Here is a 19,779-nt window from a genome sequence, read left to right as displayed (position 1 = left end):
AAGGCTGAATATAAAATGAAAAACATCCCCTTAACCAATGAAGATAAAAGTAATTATTGTATTCTTAATGCATATTTCAAACCTACCTATTTTCAACGGTAATGAATATTTTATAGCTTGCATTTAAAAGCATACAAGTGCAGAAATTGCTGTAACCACCACAGTTTTATATTTTGACAAGAAATTTAATGGCAAGTGGAATTACCAATTATATTGGAGTATTTGTGATACTACAAAACAAATATACACAAATTCAGGACTTTGCTATTTAATTCCCGCGGAGGCCTGGTTATGGGATGCAAACCGTGATTGTCGTTTCTGAATTCTTTCCAGTGTCACGAGAACCTGTGACTCTCATGTCAGCAGGTCAAACGTGACAAGCAGGATTCCTTCCAGAGGCATCAAATCCCAGAAGAGGTGATGACCCGTGCATCTAGGGGGAGCTCTTGTCCGGAGTTGATGTTCTCTGGAGACGGTGAGGTATGAAGTGGTGGGGGTCCAGTATACCGCTGCAGGCTGAGGCGGATGTTAGGAGACAAGTTCGAATTTACACAGCCTGCCAATACAAATTTATTTTAAAACCTAATTGCTTAAATCGTTTATTCAGCGCCAACTAATAGATGACAGTGTGTCAGGTTTGCTTGTAGTTTCTGAGTTCATCTGCTGAGAATGTTCTCAACTGCATTTGCCCCGATGTTTTGTAATAAAAATGGGTGGCGCAGGGTCAGAGGTGTCCTCCCTCTCTTCAAATCCATTTGAGCAGTTTGTCCCATTTCTGTCCACCAGAGAATGTACTGTTCCCTGTAGTGTTTGCTTTGGCTCGTGTCTACGCAGAGCGTCTTCATTTTCCCTTTCATCCCTCCTTTTATCGTCCACACACCCTCTCAAACCTCGCAAATTCTTGGCTGCTATTCTTTTAATCAGTTTTTTTTGGTCAGCATCTCATTGTCTGGATTGGGAATGTTTAAGTCTGCTTCACTCTGGGAGATTTTTCTGAGGGGGGATCTTGTGTTAAGGTTCTTTCAGTCGTTTCCGGGAACTATCTGGGTGCTAAATTAATTGCTCTTGATCCCACCTCGCATCGCAATCGGCTTAGTGCTAATCTGGGGTTGTGGCGCTGCAGCCAAGTCTCGCCCAGGCAGCGGCTACACCAAGCCGTCTGCTCCTCTCAAGGTTTTGACCTTTGCCACACACTCCCCAGCTCCCCATTGTCACACACCACTTTTTTGTCCTTTCAGTTGTCGTGACGTTTGAGAAGTCTTTATTCAATGTGGTGTAGCTCAGTTCAGTCCACCGTTCCAGCCATATGGGACATCTACTGAAGTGGCCACAGTTTCTGTACATCTTCTCCTTCCCTTGTTTCATTTCCTTCTCCCCGTCTCATGCACTTTGACTTCTTGCCCAGTGTTTTGTGTCTCTCTTCCTTTGTGATGTCGTTGACCATCTGCTTCAATTCCCCCTTGTGTCACTTTGTTCTCAAGTTATTTACCTTACAGCTGTTATATTATGCTTTAACTCTTTTATCTTTTACTTCTGCTCACTTCAATGAGGCGTTAAGAAACGAGCCAAAAAGCAACATAAAGATCAAAGGTGTGCGTTATGTCTGCCTCCAATGTTATAACTGTGTATCTCACCGCCTGTTGGACTAATAAATCCATTAATGTCTCCGATGTCTCTGAGTCTATTACCAATTTACTCTGGGCGTCAAGATTGTTGTGACCTTCCTTTATCATTCTTTTGCAGCTCACTGTGTGCGAGCCGTCTCCAGAGGTGCGCAGCGAAAAGAGGACCGTTTACTGCCCCTCCAAATGCAGGCCGTCTAGAAACAGGAAGTACCGTCGCCCAGAGCGCAGCAGCACACGGCGTCAGCCAGCACGCAGCGACTTCCTCCTCCTCCTCTTCATGGCAGAACAGAGGCTCCAGCGAAAACACCCTCACGCTTATCAGAGAATTATGCACCCCTCCCCTCCAGTGCCCGTCCTGCTGAATGGCGCACATACACAGCAGGCTTTTCACCCCTCCACCACGTACTCCCTTCTCCCTTTCTCTCCCATTCTCTTGTGTCCACAATGCCCCCACCACCACCCCCGTCCCACCGCCTGCTTCCCCTTGCCAGTACAGCATGCCTGAGTAGCTGCCTGGAGATGAAGGAGCTAATTAATTTGATTTAACAGTCCTCTCACTCTGGCAGTGGAAAAACCAGCCGTCCGTTCCCCCCCTCCCCCCATAGCACGCCATATCAGGCACCCCTCCCCGATGATTTTCCTATCCTTTCCAGTCTCCTTTGGCAACAACCACACGCGGAACCATCTCCTCCTCTGCTCCGCTGCTTTTTCTCCCTCCTCTTTCCTGTTACACAACCACATTTTGCCAGCCGATTGTCGAACATCAAACTTCCGGAACTCTCGTGTGCGAACCAAACCCATCTAATTACTTAGCTAAGAATTTATTTATAGCATTTCATCTCCTGCGTGCGCGAAGGGATGTTCCGTGTGACTCAGCGGCCGTTCTTCTTCACACATGCCTGTTATAGCTCAACGCATCTGTTTTCTGGATCTGACGCAGGCCCGTGATGAAACCCCAGATCTGTCATCCGACCCAGGGACGAATCCTCCCCTTGAAGGGTATTAGACCCGTCCAGCATTATTCTACGGCCCTCGGCAGAAGTCTAGAACTTGCCGCTTGTCCTTACAGACGGCAGCAGGCAGGTTGGGGACGTCTGCTGGGCCCAGTCTGTGCGGTATGCGATGCGCGCACACTTTAGCTTTTCGGTGTCTCGCAAGCGAGGGGTGGCGCAGCGTCGAACTCACTCACCCCCGTATGCAAAAAAAAAAAAAAAAAAGTTTCCCTCTACTGCAATTTAACAATTTCTCTGCTGCATCTCTCGGCTGATGACAGTTTTCCCCAAAACTTGCACTTTTCATCTCACGACCGGCGCTGTTTCCCCCGGCTGCCCCTCCTCAGCTCGTCTGTTTCGTTGTGGGCTGATGCTGCGTGGAGTTATTCCTTTGCACTAATGTTACGAATGTTACAGAGCATCAGTTCACAGGTTTTTACTGCAGTTTTAGTCGAGCTAACTGGCGTCAACATGTATTCCGAACCGAGATGTCTAAGAATAGAGCCCAGCAGGCCTGTCGCCTGTCCGTAGATGTGCCCTAGCTGGCGTATTTGACACTTTTAACTCTTCAACGGTGCTTAAATATAAACAACAGCAAATTCAGCCGCGCCTCAGTAGCCAGTAAATATAGTTTTAAGGGTTCTGCGGAGACTTGACGCTGCAGTAGGTCTCTGTGGTGTGAGAATTGGTTTTGTAAACAGCAGAGAAGTGTGAGTTCACGACGTGTTCCGACACGCTCCCTTCCCTCGTCTAAAAGGAGGTGTCGTCGGGTTACCTGCTGAACTGCCCCCACGCCTGTAAGACAGCACCGAGAGTTTGAGCACGCTCCCCCATCTGCGCGGCCGCAAATGTAAACAGCCGCCGCGCTTATCTGCACATGTGCTCGCGGGCGATCTATGCGCCTGGGTTTCACGCTGCCCTTCTGTTCTCTGTGCACAGGACGCAGAACCGGGAGTAGCTTCCTCGCCCTTGCAAAGCCGCCGCTTCCTCTTTAAGAAACCACCATCATTTGAAGTCCTTCAGTGCCGTTCGACTTCCTGCTTTGATCTCGGCCCAAGTCAGCCGGAGAACAGGTTAGTCATCTCTTCTTTCATATCAACGAGGGATGTTTGCTTACCCTTGAACGCGTCTGACGGCACCTTCGCACGTTACGCGTCGGCCGCGATCGTGCCTGGATTTAAAACGGTATCAGGACAAACCAAAAACAAAAAGACGTAAACCTGTCGCCTTCGTGGGGTTTTCTGCAAGAAGCGTTAGAATATTGACCCTGGGAAGGGTGGCGTTGAGCTTTAACACGCACCGGCTTCAGTTGCACGAAAAACAAGCTGCAGACAGGACAGTGTTTTCGGAACTGTCAGTGACCTTTCTCTGCATTATCAGATAAAAGATGACTGACTCACCCGGCTTTTTTTTAAAACAGGAACAGAGGACATCCAGTACTGTAGGTCATTGCGGGCCCGCTGAAATTTGAATCTACGAGCCTGGTGAAACATGGCCGTCTATGAAAAGGCAGAATCTTGGGAAGAAACCAAACCGCTGTTCGCTTGCGGAAATCTGCAAATATGTAGGCAAATCGACTCATCGCATAGCTGCTATCAAAATCAATCATGTGAAAACCTAAAATCCTATCAAGGAAGGCTGCTTCCCACTAAAGAACCGCTGCGAGTTAATGTTTTACTTCACAGACACGGCTTCCTGCATGCAGCCATGTTTGGCAGCACGAAAGGCTTTGATCACGTCTGACCAAACATTCACTGAATGGAAGGCCAGGTCGGGGCGATTGGGGGGGGGCGGGGTGTCATGGGCCGGTGCCGCCACACATGTTTGGACAGAGCAGCCACGCCGCCAGAGCGCACACGCAGCGACCTCGTCTTTTCATGCAGACTTTGCAGGGTTTTAATTTTGCCCTCAGGCAACTTAAACATGTGTCCCATCCATACACACACACACACACACACACACACACTCGCACACACAGCGAGGGGACACAGGAAAGGAGGGAGAGGGGGGTAAAAAGAAAAGTTCGTCAAACTCAAAGAGCCAGAGAGGTCACAGGAACAACAACGATCCCAGAGTGGTTCCCATGGAGACAAGTGTGGCCGTGTACAATGAGGGTGAGAGAGTTATGAAAGAGAGGGAGAGAGGGAAAGGGCAGGGGAAGAGCAAGGGGGGGTGTTGGCGTCAAGGTTCAGTTAGTGGGTTTGGTTGGAGAATTGGGGGGGTAGTGCCCAATAGTACAGTGGGAAGTACGATGGCAGCGAGGTTCTCCCACCTGGTCCTGGTTTTAACGCCTCTCCATCTTTTGTTTTGGGGGGAAAAACGTGGTGGATTTATTCAAACCTTTCCTCCCACCCACAGATAACTGACTTAAAAGCAATTAATTGCTGCCAGTAGCACTTGAACCCTTTTAGTTGAGCGCGCGGACCACAGAGGAGCATCGCTGACCCTGTTTCTCCTCCCGTCTGTTCGGCTTTACCCCAACCTTTGTGCTTTAAAGAGGCACTTCACCGCCATTTTATTTGTTCATCCTTTGAAAACCCGTTTCACAATGTCTGGGGGTCTGATGGAATTAAATCACATCCTGACTGCCATTTTAGGGCCACGGTGTCAGCAAAATGTAATTTCCGCCCATGACTCATTTCTAACGTGGTACGCGAGGCCCATGCATAATGCAAAAGCGCTGTGTGACTTTCTTGCAAGGTGATGCCACTTCCACTGTTGTGCTCGTTGACACCCGGAAAGAACTGGTTCATAGTTCAGTCTATCCGGCCGCGCGGCGTCTACGTTGGCTTATGCAGCGGGCCGGCGCAGAGACGCTCATTCTTATTTTATTTGTGCGGAATATGATATGGTTCCTATCGCTTCAGGCGTCCGCTGACGGCTTTGGCTTCTCCGTGTTGAAAGCGAGGTCGTAAATATTTGTCGTCAACGCTGTAAAAGAACCGTGGCTTATCGGTTAGGGTTCGGGTCAGCCGTTCCACCAACGCTTGCTGGAAAAAGGAGCGTTAGAGCTTGTTTTTTTTAATCAAATCTGGGTCGCTCCAGCGTCGTAATACGTCTTCCACCTATTCTTTTTTTTATCAAAGTTACTGTCAGTCACAAGGCTCGAAACTTTAGCGTAGTCCTCAGTAAATTGGCAGAGTACCCCTTTAACGCCTCCCTTGAGGTCCCGAGGACGGCTCCTTTCCGCCATTTAACCGCTGCTGGTCTGTCCTCATTCTGTCTCACTGTTTTGGCCCGCTCTGGCCTCACTCCTCATCGGTCCAGCGCTCCTCGTGCCCAGGTTTTTTTTTTTTTTTTTGGGAGTTGGTGTGGTTCCTGTTTGTTTTCAGCCATTTTGGGGACTCGCAGTGTGTGTAACAAACTGCTTAAATGGCGTCCTCTTGCCTGCTTGCTCTCTCGCTGTCTCCCTCAGCCTCTCCCTCCCGCTCCCTATCGCCGGGCTTTGTGTATATAAAGTTGTGTTTCTGTGCGTGTGTGTGCGTATGGAGAGAGGGAACAACACTTCCAAATAAAAAAGGAAGATTGGATTCAGCGGAAGGGGTGCGTTTGTGGTTGGGGGGAGTGTATGCAGAGGGGGGGGGGGGGATTCACTTGCCGGTTTAAAAAGAGCAAAAACACTCAGGATGGTGTGTCAGAAAACTGGACAGGGAGAGCGAGCAAGTTTGAGTGTGAGAATCGCTCCTGCCCTCTGTCTTCACACATTGCTCCCTGTATGTGTGCACCGCCTCTCCCTGCGCTCTCTCTCTTTCTCTTTCTCTCCCTCCCTCCCTCTCTCTCTCCCTCGCACACTCAGACGTGCGCATACACAGACCGAGGGGGAGAGAGAGGGAGAGAGGGAGTGTGTGAGGGGAGAGAACACATCGCAGCAGAGATGCAGCAAGAGGTTTTCCGAGGTACGTTCTCTTGTATGCTTGCCTTCCTGAGAGACAGCCAGAGAGAATAAGAGGAAGAGAGGCTGAAATTCTGTCGTCCGCCCGCTTGTTTTTCTTCTCCGCTCCGCTGCCGTGGCGACGGTTTTAGCGCGGCGTGCGACGAGGAGGAAAAGCTTTATTATTTTGCTGTGTCGTGGCGCGAGCGCTGGTGGGTGTGCGCGTTTTGTGCAGTGTGTGTGTATGTGTGTGTGTGTGTGTGTGTGTGTGTGCGCGCGCGCGCGCGTGCGGACGTGTGTTAGTCCGTGCTGGGTCTGTTTATGTGTGTGCCAGTAACAGGCCTCGTCTCCCTCATCCTGTCCTCGGTCGCTGGCGCACCACGCAGTTCTTTTTTCCAGAGAGGTGACTGGTTCTGAGATTCTGATGAAACTTTTAATTTATCGGAGCCTCTCGCGTCTCGGTGGGTCGCGGCAGACGGAGGGGCATCCAGCCTACGTCACAGCAGATGTGAGCATTGTTGTTGGGGTCTCAACATGGTGGGCAAAGCCGCCGCCGCCCCCCACCCCCACCCCCTACCCCCCCCCCACCCCCCCACCCCCCCCCGGCTCATCTAAATTTAACTAAATTCAGGGAGTGTTTTTCCAGAAAAAAACCCAGCTCGCAGGCGATGCTAAACGCTAGCAGTTCTGGTGACTGTAGCTTATTTCTATTCCGGGCCGCCCAGCTTGTCCTCCATTTTAACCAGCCTGTTGTGCTGGAGCTCGTCTCCCTGAGAGCAGCAGAGGGCATATTTGATCTCAGCAGCCCTGTTGTGGTTGCCCAAAGCTGCACTTTTTTTTTTTTCCAAAACAACGGAGCATCTGCTTGCCAAGCACTCCGCATTCCTGGTAGCCAAGCCCCCCATGTTTAATGTATGGAATACGTGACCTGTGCTAGGGTAGAGGTCATAGGTCAGGGATTGGGAAGTGGAGTTTCTTTCTGCTGGGTGTTGTCGTACAGGTGTGTTCGTAGCTAGGATTGCCCCCTTGTTGTTTTGCACATTCCTGTTTACGACGTGAACGATGCTGTTTGTGTCTTTTACGACCCCCCGGGGTGGAAAGTAACACTGAGTCCGGCGATGTTGTTTACGCCCAAAACGCAAACAAAGTGGGCCGGTTCGGGAAAGCGACTTTCGATCTGGACTAACCTGATCCGTAGCGGCAGTTTATGGCGCGTGTAATGCGTGACTCCGCTATTACGCAAATGTCTCACGCCTGATTGAGACGAGGAACTCAGGTGGGGTTTACGCGTCGGTCTGACTGTGTCAAATTGAAAATGATTTGGGGAAATATTCTCGCAAAGTTCACCGGTTTAGTGTTGCTGCTCTCCGAGGGTACCTCTTTCCCCTCGCTCTTCCCTAATGCCTTCCAGGATTCTGTTGCAGCGGGAAGAATTCTGGGAATTACGTGCTGGGCCGAGAGCTAACGAAGAGCGCAGAGTACGGCGTCTCAGGCAGGTCCGTCGGTGCGTGGAGTGGCATGCAAAAACGCCAAATTACGCCAGTTTAGATGTGGGGGTGGGGGGTGGGGTGGAGGGCCAGGCGTGCAGTCAGTCATACTGAGCAGGACAGGACGATATGAGGGCCGGAGAGGCAGATTTAAAGTCGCTCCCACTTCCCCTCCTCACGCTGCCACCGCTCCCTGAACCATACCAGCCACCCCTACCTCCTCCCACCTCCGGTCCCCAACGCTCTCTTGGTCGGGGGTTGTCCAGAGTTCAGTAGCTGCTTAAGTTGACGATTCTCCCCCCACTTCCAACGCCCAAACACGCCCACTCACCCACCCACCCTTCACAAACCAACTGCTGCTCCGCTACTTGGGCCCCTCTGGCTACCCCTCACTGGGGAGAAAGCCCAACCGACACCTTCCTTTTTCCACATTCCCGTCGTGGCTGCCCCGCCAGTTGGAACAGCGAGGCCCCCGCGCGTTCTGCCTTGCAGGCACTCCCCCTCCACACAGAACTTAGAGGCCTGCGGTCCCAGATAGCACCGTGTCTTTCACCCTCCACCTTTAATTGCAGATGAGTGAATGCAGCAAAACAAAAACAAAAATACTCCTGACTTTTATGGTTCTGTTGATGCGTCTTAATCTCAGTTCTCTTTCAAAGGTAGAAGAAAAGTCCACAGCCGACAGCCGTTAGATGACTTGTGTTTGAGTAAATAGTAAAACGTGGACTATTATTTCATAATCAAAGGCCGTGTTATGTCATCATGGTGTTGCCAGTGGGCTGAGCCTGAGGTGGGGCATCAGTTGACTCCTCTCTCCTCCGTCACTCTTTTAATTGATTTTTAAAGACACAGATGTGAAAATCCTCTCCTCTTTCGTCACGGAACGCTGTTTCACGGCATTTGCCGAGAAGATCGTGGCTCTAAAACTTTAGCTCGCTGATTCTCGCTGGTGTTTCCGGAACGGTGAGGTCCCGGGTGCAGATCTGACGTCCTCCACGTGTGATGCTGTTGCCTGTTCGCAAACTCTCCGTCAGTGTAATTTCAAGCTGAGTGATTTCTGAAGCATTCTGACCTGCGTTTGTGGGCAACGTGCACAAGACGCTCCGCTAGCAGTCGCACGGATGAACAAAGTTATCTGAGCAGAGGAGGATTCCCTGTCGAGCGTGTGGTTCTAACTAAAGGAATAAAAATAGCACCGTGAAACGTCCTGTAAGGAAGCTGTGTTATGGCGCGGAATAAATTAGGATTTCATAACGATGAAACGTTAATACATTTATAAACATTATGGCTACCCGCGTGCTACAGGGCAATTACGCGCGTGCCATAATTGTGGGTAAATATGTTATTATTTTCAATTTATGTACTTTAGGACTGTGACCTTCAAATGACCTTATACCGTTATTGTCAGATTTTGAAGTCGTTGATGATCCAGATGATTTACTGTACATTTAGGCATCGTTTAGTGGAGCGCAGCTAAATTGTTAGCTGTTTGCATTGATATACAAAGCTAGAATAACAATTAAATTAAATTAACATATAGAGAGCAGTAAAATCAAACATGTTTGTTGGAATGTCATATTGTTTTAGGACGCAAAATGAAAACTGGCAACACAGTTTTGGAATTGACAGCGCACTCCGGGCACGGAGCTGGCCCATAAGCCCGCTGTTTAGCCGCGAATTAGTATTATGTCTATTTTCTCGCACATGAAACTGCAGGGCGAGATGGAGATTAAAGTTTGTGCCTCTCGTAATGACCTACTAAAGAGAAAATCCCCAGGACGGAGAGGCAACGGCGCAGACCCGCGTCTGACTGAATCCGACTGAATCAGCGTGCGCCAAACGCCTGCGCCGTTACACGGAGGCCCGGCGTGTTTGACATCGAACCTTTGGTTGTTTGCGCCAGCTCGATCTGCAGACGCGTTCGCGTCCTGCGGCTTTCCGTGGTGCCACAAGCGTAAACAGATGAGCACTTCACAGGCTGACCAACATGTTTGTTTTGCTCAGAACATCCTGTTGCATCGAGGTGTGGGAATAGAGTTGCTGTTTATTTTGACTTTGCTTTTAGGTCCGTTCTACGCTAACGGTAATGTTCGCTTCCAATGTGTCACAGATGAGGTTTAGCTTTTGCTCACGTTTAACAGCTTTGGAATAAACCCCCCACCCCTCCACATTTAAAGTTCATCACAGGCTCCCGTCAGACGGGGTGTCGTGCCGGCTCCGCTTGTGCAGCAGCTGTGTGCGTCACAGGGAGATAAAGAAAAGGAACGAGGGGGCGTCGTACGCACTTTCCTGTCCGCTCTGCAAGCATTAGATGAGACGGTGAAATTTTTAGCCTTTGCACGTCTCTCGGCGCGTCCACCCACTTGTAGCGGGCTGACGCTTGCCATAAGGGATTTCCTGCATCTGTCGCTCAACAAATGCGAGCGACAGCGACGGCCCGTTTGAACGGGCCCTCTTGGCGAGGCGGCGGCGGCGGCGGCGCTTCCTTGTTTTGTTTTTTTCACATTGCTGTGTCAAAAAAAACCTCTTGTTCTGATTGTGCCACACGCACCTTTGGCGGAGGCTGCCGACGTGCACGGGCGTCAGTCCACCTGTGACGGCGCTCGCATAGCTTCACCCTTTTGGTTTTGAATGTCATTTACAAGCCGGCCGTTCCTCGCTGAAAGACTTTGTTTACCCGTATCGGTCTCGTCCGTGGCTGCGTACGAGTGCACGTTCACCTCCGTGGAGACACGCATGTTTGTGTGCGGGAGTCTGAGCGCGTGATTATTTGTTTGTCTACGTGCAGGTTGTTGTTTTGCGTGTTTGCTCGGGCTCCCGCCCGTCTGAGGGTCGGCGGCGGCGCTCCTTTCCCCCCCGTCTCTCGGTCTGTCGCTCGCCCTCACTCTTTTTCTGTTTTTGTATCACCCCTTAACTCTCCCTCATCCTCACCCTCTCTCTCTCTCATTCTCTCTCTCTCTTTCATTCTCTCTCTCCCTCCTCTTCCCTCTGCAATAACAGTGCTGACCTAGTTTTCTGCCTGTTCAGTGCTGCCTGTGGAATTTTACAGCGGCCTGCCTTCCTGGCTGCTTTGCTGCTTGAAAACGCAAGCAGAAAAGCATGACTGAGGGTTTTTGTTCTCATCGCATCATTTAGGGCCCTAGACTCCCTCAAAACGGTGGTGTTTTCACAAACGTATCGATTTCTTCAGTCCAAAACGAATATATACATTGACCTAGGCCTAGGCAGAGCCGCCTGAATCTGTAGGGAGGACCGGCAGGTCCGTGTTCACCACCATGGCGGGCGAATTAGAATGGACATGAAAATAGCCCGTCGCTCATCTCCGACAGCTTAGCTGAGATTGTACCGGATGCACAGGGTGGAAAAACGCCCCTTCTCTGCGCACATGTGATCTCCCTCCCTTCTCTTCCTCCCTTCTTGCCTCTCCTGACGCGTTTGCCTTCACATATAAATGAGTAGAATCGTGCCCGGCAAACACCGACCCCTGCCAGGAATGGCGAACAAGGCTTTTGCTGAAATAACCCCAGCGATAGGCCCATTTTTACACAGTTTGAGGCCGGCGCTGCTCTCGATCGCGACGGAATCGGTGGCTTTCAATCAGCCAGAGAGAATGTCGTGTCACAGATGAGCGAGGTTGAACCTTGAAAATCTATTTTGAAGGCTCGGTTATCGCATGCTGAAACCTAAACCCGCGCTGCCATAGATTCATTCCTTCCCTCGACTCACCATCCCTGACGGTGCTTTCAGGGGTTAGCATTTCTCTGGGTTTGTTGTCCTTTCCACTCTTTGAGGCGTCACAACAGCAAAATTCTGCAAAATGTTATATGCGTGTAACGTTCTTATTTTGTGCCGGTGTAATGTTTTTATGTCAATACTCATGTTACGCATTCTTTTCTGCTTTCAGATTTCGGCGGCTGGTCATGGTGTCCAGTGAGAAGGCGTGGGACCCCCTCCATGCGGGCCTTTTTCAGTCATATCTGAGTGAGCAACGCCTGACTGCTGGGTTACCTCCCATTGTCAACATCAAACACAGCGCAGCAAAGGACGCCACGTGCCGCCGCCGTCAGAAGCTGTCGCCTTTGTCTTCCCCACAAACATCTGTCGTGCACGGAGACACCCCTCATTCATTTCAGGCTTTGTCCCAGTTACATCCGCCCGTGCGTTACTGTGACTCAAACGAGATTGAAGGGCTCCACAAACCAGTCCAGTGTCTTCGAGTGGCCTCTCAACCTGAAGAAGAGGAGAAGGAGGAGAAGAAGAAGGCTGAGCATTTGGAGATGAAGGGTAAAAGACATGTAGGCCGGGCAGAGACAGCGATGGAGGACAGGCTGGAGGACGTGGCTGATGGACCTAAGAATGCAAAAATCACCTTAAGCTTCCCACTCAGCGCTGCCCCACTTCCCACAACTCTCACGTCTCCAACCCGTTGTCGAAGCTCCTCCTCTTCCTCCCCCTCCCCTCACAGACGGCGTCCATCATCCAAGAGCTCAGATGAGGGATCATTGTGGAAACTGGATGCTACCATGGACATAAAGCACAGACAATTTAAGCCCCCGAGGCACGACAGCTCTCCGTCCTCTTCACCGTCCTCCTCCTCGTCTCCGATGACTGTTCACGGATTTATGAGGAAGGACATAAAATCCCCACCTCCCCTCAAGTGCTCCAAACTCAATCCAGAGACTCTTTTGCCCAGGTCACCCCCGAGATCCTCCAATGGCCCTTTGGGGGTCAGTTATGGCGTTGATGGATGGGACGAGAGGCATCGCTTGGCCAACGGAACTGCATCGCCCTCTGCCCAGATCCTCTTCAGTCTGGGCACTTCAGCCTATCAGAGAGCAGGAGATGTGGAGCGGAGAGAGAAAATAACAGGAAGACCAGCTGGGAAAGTTGGAAGCCCTCATTTAAGTCTTCACCCACCCACTCTCCACCTTCCTTCCCCGATCCCGCCTCCACCTCCACCCCCATCCGAGGGGCTTACAGCACCCGCGCACTCATCCTCTTTCCCCCCTCCCAACAACCTGAAGCCTGAGCTGATTTGCGGGGTGTGCCATCGGCTTTTCAGTTCGGCATCCTCGCTGACGGTCCACATGCGGCTGCATCGCGGCAGCCGCGCACTCAGCTGCCGTTACTGTGGTAAAGTCTTCATTCACAGCAAGAGACTGCAATCCCACGAGGGCTCCTGCGGGGTGCCAAGCCTTCCCTCCAACAACAGCCTGGGCCCCCCTCCTCTCACTGTGCAGCCAAAGGAGGAGCCACTGGAGGAGGGAGAGGTGAGAGTGGAGGGGGGAGTGTTCGTGGGAGGAACAGACCTCAGCAAGGCGCGGCCGGGAAAGAAAGCACGGAGCCTCCTGGCACGCATCCAGGGTGATGATGCAGCAGCCGCGGAGATACTAGAAGGTGACGAGAACCATTTTGTGAAGGTGGTAGATGGCAATGTCATTTACTTCTGCTCCGTGTGCGAGCGCTCCTACATGACGTTATCCAGCCTGAAACGCCACTCTAACGTGCACTCGTGGCGGCGCCGATATCCGTGTCATTACTGCGACAAGGTCTTCGCCCTGGCGGAGTATCGCACGAAGCACGAGGTGTGGCACACGGGAGAGCGCCGCTACCAGTGCATCTTCTGCTGGGATGCCTTTGCCACTTACTACAATTTAAAAACACATCAGAAGGCCATCCATGGGATTAATCCCAATCTCATCTCCAGCGAAAAGACAGCCAACGGTGGCTATAAGCAGAAAACGAATGCCCTCAAGCTCTACCGCCTCCTCCCCATGCGCTCCAGGAAGAGACCCTACAAAACCTACAGTGACAGTTTGCACAACGGCCTGTTACTCCCACCGACGGACACACCTTCACTCGCACTGCCAGGCCTAGGCTGCTCTTTGAGTCCCGGAGACCTGCAAAGCTTCATCAGAGGGCCGCACCCTGTAAAGCCCGACCCGGATGCTTTTCCTGACGGTTTCCCTGTTTCTTTGGATGTCGAGCACAGGGGCCTCTCCGCGTTAGCTCCCCTCGCCCAGACAGACATGTCCCAAATTCGGAAACACGACAACGAGGCTCAAGAGTCCGACCAAGCGAGAGGCAGTGGCAGCTTTAAAATGTCTAGCAGTAGCAAAACCAAAACTTCTAAGAGCGGCAGAGGCACAGACGCAGGCATGCCCTCGGTAATAACATATGGCCACTCCAAACCCTCTGTCATAGTTCATGGAACAGCTATGTCATCGTCTGTTATCGTCCATAGTAACCAGATCAGCCCAGCAGGTGACAGCAGCCTAATGAACAGTCCACCGTCTGAAGTTAGCAGGAGTAACAGCAGCCAGACGTCGCACAAGAGCAGCCCCAGGTCACTGAAAGTACAAAGGGACAGCGCAGAGAGCCACAGAAAGAGAACAAGAGACAGTTCAGATCCAGCAGACGAGCACTCGGCAGACAGGCACGACGGGGATGCCGGGAGGTTGTTTCACAAGTCGCGCAAGTCTCACGGTAGAAACGAGATCTCCAACTCCAAGTTGTCGTCGGCATCGGCGGGGTCCCAGGTGAAAGAGGCGGGGCCCTTGTGTCAGATTACTGTGCGTATTGGAGAGGAAGCAATAGTAAAACGTAGCATTTCCGAAACGGACCTCAGGAGAGACAAGGGCCACACGCCTCCAAAAGCCAAACGGAGCGAAGCGTCATCCGCCCGGGAAGCCAAAGAGTCGCGGCATTCCCACTCCCACCATCACCACAAACATAGACTCCAACACGCAGCCAGCCGGGAAACCCAGAGTGATAAGGAGGAGGAGGAGGAGGAGGAGGAGGAGGAGGAGGAGGAGGAGATGGAAGTCAAGAAAAAGAAATCCCAGCATGAAGTCAAAGGGTACTACTTCCGCCAGGAGGTACGAGAGCAGGAGAGTGACCACGACACCCAGGACAACTTGTGGCGGCCTTACTATTCCTACAAGCCTAAGAGAAAAGCCCAGGCGCACCTACAGAGGGTGAAGAGCTGGCAGAGAAAACTGAAGTTCAAGCGCTCTATCCAGCTGAAGAGGAGGGGAGAGAGGCTCAAGAACCATGCGGACAAAGAGACGGATAAATCGCTAGATGAGGAAGAGGACGGAAAGAGCGAAGCACTTGAAAAACTGTCGGCAGCCAAGCACGACAAGAGAGAAGTGAAAGACAAGAAGGCCCGCGTCTCTGTCCCTTTAAGGGACAAAAATAAAGACGCAGACGATACGGTTAAGGAGCCCTGTCACAAAGTTTCCGGTCCTCCTCTGCATTCTCCAAAGCTCCCTCTGTCTACCTCAGTAGTTCCAGCAAGAATAAAGAGACGACCTTGGACCAACGGGAATGCGGCAGAGTGTGGTACATGTGGCCGCTGGTTCTCCAGCCCCAGGAAGCGAGACAAGCATGAGCTGAGCCATCTGCTGGAGTTCGTTTGCCTTTTCTGCAGAGCCACTTTCCCCTCCAGAGACAAGTTGGAAGACCACCAGAGAGCCCAGCACCCCAAGCCGACCGAGGCCCCCTCTGTACCCCCTAAAGTGGCGCTCGGAGAGCAAGTTGAACGAATCGGGGATAAATCTGCCTCAGAGATGGCGAGAAATGACGACGAAAAGGCGGGGCGGGTCAACCTGTTAGGGAGCAATTCGAGCCCGAGTCGTCTGAGCAGAAGAGCATTGTCGCGGCACACGTGTCCGCAGTGTCACAAGGTGTGCAAGACCTCCTCGGCGCTGAATCGCCACATCCGCCGCCATGATCTGAGCAGTTCCCCAGAGAGAGAGAAGGAGGACAACGACTCGGAGCCCAAACCAACGGAAACTGCCGTTAATGCTGCTAGCGCAGACAGGGAGGCCGAGAAAGAAGAGGTTCCCGCCGCTCTCTCGGTTTCAGTCATCAGCTACTCGCCGTCGGACCCGCCCAACCAAGCTGTCTGTTTGTCGCCGCAGCAGCACCCAGACCAGCGACATCAGGTGGCAGAAACCAGCGACAACAAGCCGGAAGCGCCGGGGCTCGTGAGTTCATCACCAGAGAAGAAGCCCAGCCCGCCAGTTGCAGACCCTTTAGTAGAAAGCCCGGTTAAAGTCACGCCAACTAAACAGGATCACTCGTCAGCGGCGCTCTCAACTCTCCAGAGCGTGCTGGTCATGAACGGGTCGGAGTGCCTGGACTGCCGCATACCCAGCAAAAAGAACCTGGAGGACCAAATGCACAGACTGCACAGCCCCGCGCACGCCGCGTCATCCACCAACACCTCTCCAAACGCGCCCATGACGTCGCAGACCAGAATAACCACTGCCGCTGCGCCTGTTTCCAGGACAACGGCTCACGTCTCCGAGGGCGGATTCACGAAACGGGACGGGGTCATTGTGGACAGAGAGCGGCACGGGGGGAGTGGCTTGTTTGCATGCGCGGGTTACAAGGAACCACCTCAGGTCCAAGATCTCAGAGTTTCGTGCCTGTCCAGGAGTCCCTCTCCCAACGAAGCACAAGACCTGACCATGTACACCATTCTAGCCAGAGAGCGTGAGACAGAGAGGCAAAGGGAGAGAGAGCGAGAGCTCAAGAGACAGAAAGAAAGGGACAAAGACGTGGTGAAAGAGAGAGAAAAAGAGAACGAGAGGCACCAGCAAATGAGCAGGGTCGCGCACACTCCTGAAGCCCAGAACGCCCTGTTGGTGCCTAAAGAGGAGCCCTTGAGCCCTATGCCGTCCCCCCAGCATATCCCCACTCAAACCACTATGAATGGGCCCTCCTCCCACAGGCACACTCCCAAGTCCCCCTGCCGGCCCCCCTCAAACATCGGACTGTTAGCTCAAACCAGCAGCCAGGTTCACTCAAGTTCACAGGGACTCGACAGACTCGCACTGCCCACAGGAGCAGCTGGTGTCGGCGACCGCCCCTCGGCCCACGCCCTGCTTCTCCCCCGGGCCCCCCAGCCGCCGGAAACGGAGCAGCAGGACGTCTCCTCCAGAGATTCCCAGCCGGGAAACAACACCCCAGTGAGCTACTCAGCCCAAAATTACCCCGTACCCCTTATTGTTCCAGACAGCTACCACTCCGGTAAAAAGCAAGAGGAGAGCCTGCTCATGTCCTCCTATCCCGGAGCTCTTTCCTTTGGGACCCTTGGAAAAATCATGGTCCCCAATGGCGGCGACTTGGCCAAGCTGCCGTTCTATCCAGACCCCTACCAGCTGCTTTACGGGCCCCAGCTGCTTGCTTACCCTTATAATTTGGCAGCTCTTCCTGTGGCTCTGAACATGATGGCACCCGGAGGGGACAAGGTGGAACCCCTGCCCTTCCTCCCCACCATCTTCAACTACGCCGCCACCGCCGGACCGTACATGGGGTCGGCCCCGCACCCCCTCGTCGCCAACCCCGGCCTCTACAACAGCAACGGCGGTGGCAGCAAGAAGCAACGGGACAGCAGCGGCGGCAAACCGTAGGACGCGGACGCGGGATGCCGAGTATATAGGATGGAGAGAACCTGCTCCGTGTAGGACGGGAGTGGGAGGGGGCGCGTACTCACTGGGCCGTTGATTGCAATCGCACTGTACCCCTTCCTCTCTTTTACACACTCAGAGATGAGCATTAATTCGGGAGTAGGGGGAAGGAGCAAAGAAGGGGGGAGCAAAGCAGACGTTACAGCGACGTGTCGTTACTCCCCCGTCTTTACTCCCGCTTACCTGTCTTGCTGTAATGTTGTAGTTCTAGAGCTCCATTAATCTCCCTCTCTGATTCATGATATTATATATAAGAATAAGAACTGCTAACAGGGTGTTTGTTGCGTGGAGAAAAAAAAAAATCAATTCAGTCTGCTTCCCTTTATAGTCACTGCATAATTGAGGGTAAATGCTCTTCAGGGAAGGCTTGTGGATTCGAGTGTAGGGGGGGACAGGGCAGAAGAGCGTTGGCCCGGCACGGTAGGGGGTGGCGCATTTAATAACGCAAACCCTGCACGTGCGTCGGTGACTGACTGTCATTGCACTCCGCTGTTAAACTGTCCATGAGAGTCATATATGAGCATGTACCTGCATCCTTTGTAGGCCTTTGTGCATGCAGAGGTGGGCTTAAGCACGCAATACTGTGTCAGTGTGAAAACGTGCGCGTGCGAGCAGAGTGTGTGTGTGCGTGCGTGCGCGGATGGTCAGATCATTCTTTGTGAGACGCACACGGCGTTCCTTCTTTTGTCGGAATAGCTACTGTAGGTCAACGCGTAGAAAGTGCATTAAGAAGCGATTCCTCATATCCAAATCATAATGAAGTGACGGCTGGACGCACGTCTACGACAACGACAGATCATCTGAGCTTCTCACGTCCGAGCTAACCTGGCGACTCCGTGGCCAGATGACACTGTAGGATCTGTACAGCATTCACTATAGTATATACCTTATGTGCACAGCGTAGAAAAAAAAAATTAGTGGTCACTTAAAGGGACACTTGTAGCTGCTTTGGATATGTAGCTGGCCACTGGGTGTGAGTTTCAGGCTGGTGGACCATTGCACTTGTCGTTTTTCATCTCATTTCCTTGACATTTAAAAAAAAAAAAAAGAGGAAAGAATTAAAAAAAAAAAAAAATCCCCAAAAATTAAATCGTCGGTCTTCATCTTGTTTAGCTTTTTGCTGGTCGGTCGGAAGAGGCGGAGTTTCCTTAGCCAGCCAGATGACAGCGAGGGACTTTGAAAAAGAAAAAATTTAAAAAAGAATAATGGATTCAGGGTATTGAGTTTATTTCTGGTAAGGAAAAGAAGTATAAATGGGCACAAAAGCTGTTGGACTCTTGAGTTTAAAGAAAGACTTTGGGGGCAGAAACACTTTGTCCCGTATCCCACCTGAGGGGAGACGGGAGAATCCGTCTCCTGTCCTGTGTTTTATAGGTAGGAAAAGGCTGAGCTTAGCAGCCAAAGTGGTGGCCGAAACCCCCCCCCCACCACCGGGCGTCCGCCTGGGGGGGGGGGGCCATTGTGTTGCGTGTAACATTTTATTCTTTTTCTGTTAAACTATGTTGTTTCACCCTCTTCACCAGATGGAAATGACTTCAGTGAAAAGGTGTGTGTGAGGGGGGGGTAAGCTTAAAAATATGAATGTAAATTTAGTCATGAAGTTTATGAAGTACAGATTCATTAATGGTAGAGTTGGTTTCAGTTCCTTTTTTATTATTATTATTTCTGTTTTGACTCAAATAACCTGTAAAAGATCTGTATAACATCATACATATATACAGTAGTCCTAGGAACATGTCTGTAAACTTGGGTTCTTTATCCACAAAGCATGAGCAACACTCGCTTCCTAACCGTTTATATCCTCAGCAGATCCGGCATCACGTGTGCAGCTTTCCTCTCCGTTTCCTTCGGATGTTTTCTGGACTCTTCATCTTCCGCGTCTCCGTTAGATTTGTTGTTTGTTTTTATTATTATTATTATCCTTAATCAATTCGTCATAGGCTGAAGTTTGGGGATAATTCGCTAAACTAGCTGCCACGGCTGTCACGATTTAAGAGCTGGTAAATTCTCCCTTTTCCCTCAAGAATATGCTCATGCAATGCAGCAGCTCCTTTGAATGAAGTACGCGTGTGTGTGTGTACGCGTGTGTGTGTGTATGCGTGTGCATGTGTGTGTGATGGTACCAAGGCACCTTTTGGCTCAAACAGGAGCGTCGAAATAAAATGTGACCAACTGCAAGGGTGCACAAGCATCCCCCTTGGGTGTGGTTACAAGCCTTTTTTTTTTTTCCTTTTTTCTCGGTAGGCGCACGTATTTGTGTACGAAAAAAAAAAACAAAAAACAAAAACGAGCGACTGTGCGAATATGAAAAAACCAAAATACTGT

The 19,779-nt window shown here is 51.5% G+C and overlaps 1 protein-coding gene across 4 annotated transcripts; it reads left to right on the top strand.

Annotated features, from left to right (window-relative positions):
• The first annotated feature begins 362 nt into the window (after positions 1–362).
• Positions 363–19,757, top strand: zbtb4 (zinc finger and BTB domain containing 4). Of its 4 annotated transcripts, XM_029840984.1 has the most exons (4): positions 363–480; positions 1,744–2,740; positions 3,557–3,690; positions 11,880–19,757. In XM_029840984.1, exons 2-4 carry the CDS (start codon positions 2,573–2,575, stop codon positions 17,395–17,397), a joined length of 5,820 nt encoding a protein of 1,939 aa, XP_029696844.1. In that variant the 5' UTR covers positions 363–480; positions 1,744–2,572; the 3' UTR covers positions 17,398–19,757. The 4 variants fall into 4 exon arrangements, with proteins under 4 accessions (XP_029696844.1, XP_011604972.1, XP_029696845.1 ...); XM_011606670.2 differs by lacking the exons at positions 363–480; positions 1,744–2,740 and adding an exon at positions 3,245–3,467; XM_029840985.1 differs by lacking the exons at positions 363–480; positions 1,744–2,740; positions 3,557–3,690 and adding an exon at positions 6,353–6,513.
• Positions 19,758–19,779: the final 22 nt, after the last annotated feature.

This window comes from Takifugu rubripes, chromosome 8, assembly GCF_901000725.2.
Source record: "Takifugu rubripes chromosome 8, fTakRub1.2, whole genome shotgun sequence".
Taxonomy (NCBI): Eukaryota; Metazoa; Chordata; class Actinopteri; order Tetraodontiformes; family Tetraodontidae; genus Takifugu; species Takifugu rubripes.
The sequence above is the reverse complement of the archived record's forward strand: the minus strand, read 5'-3'. Positions and strand labels throughout refer to the sequence as shown.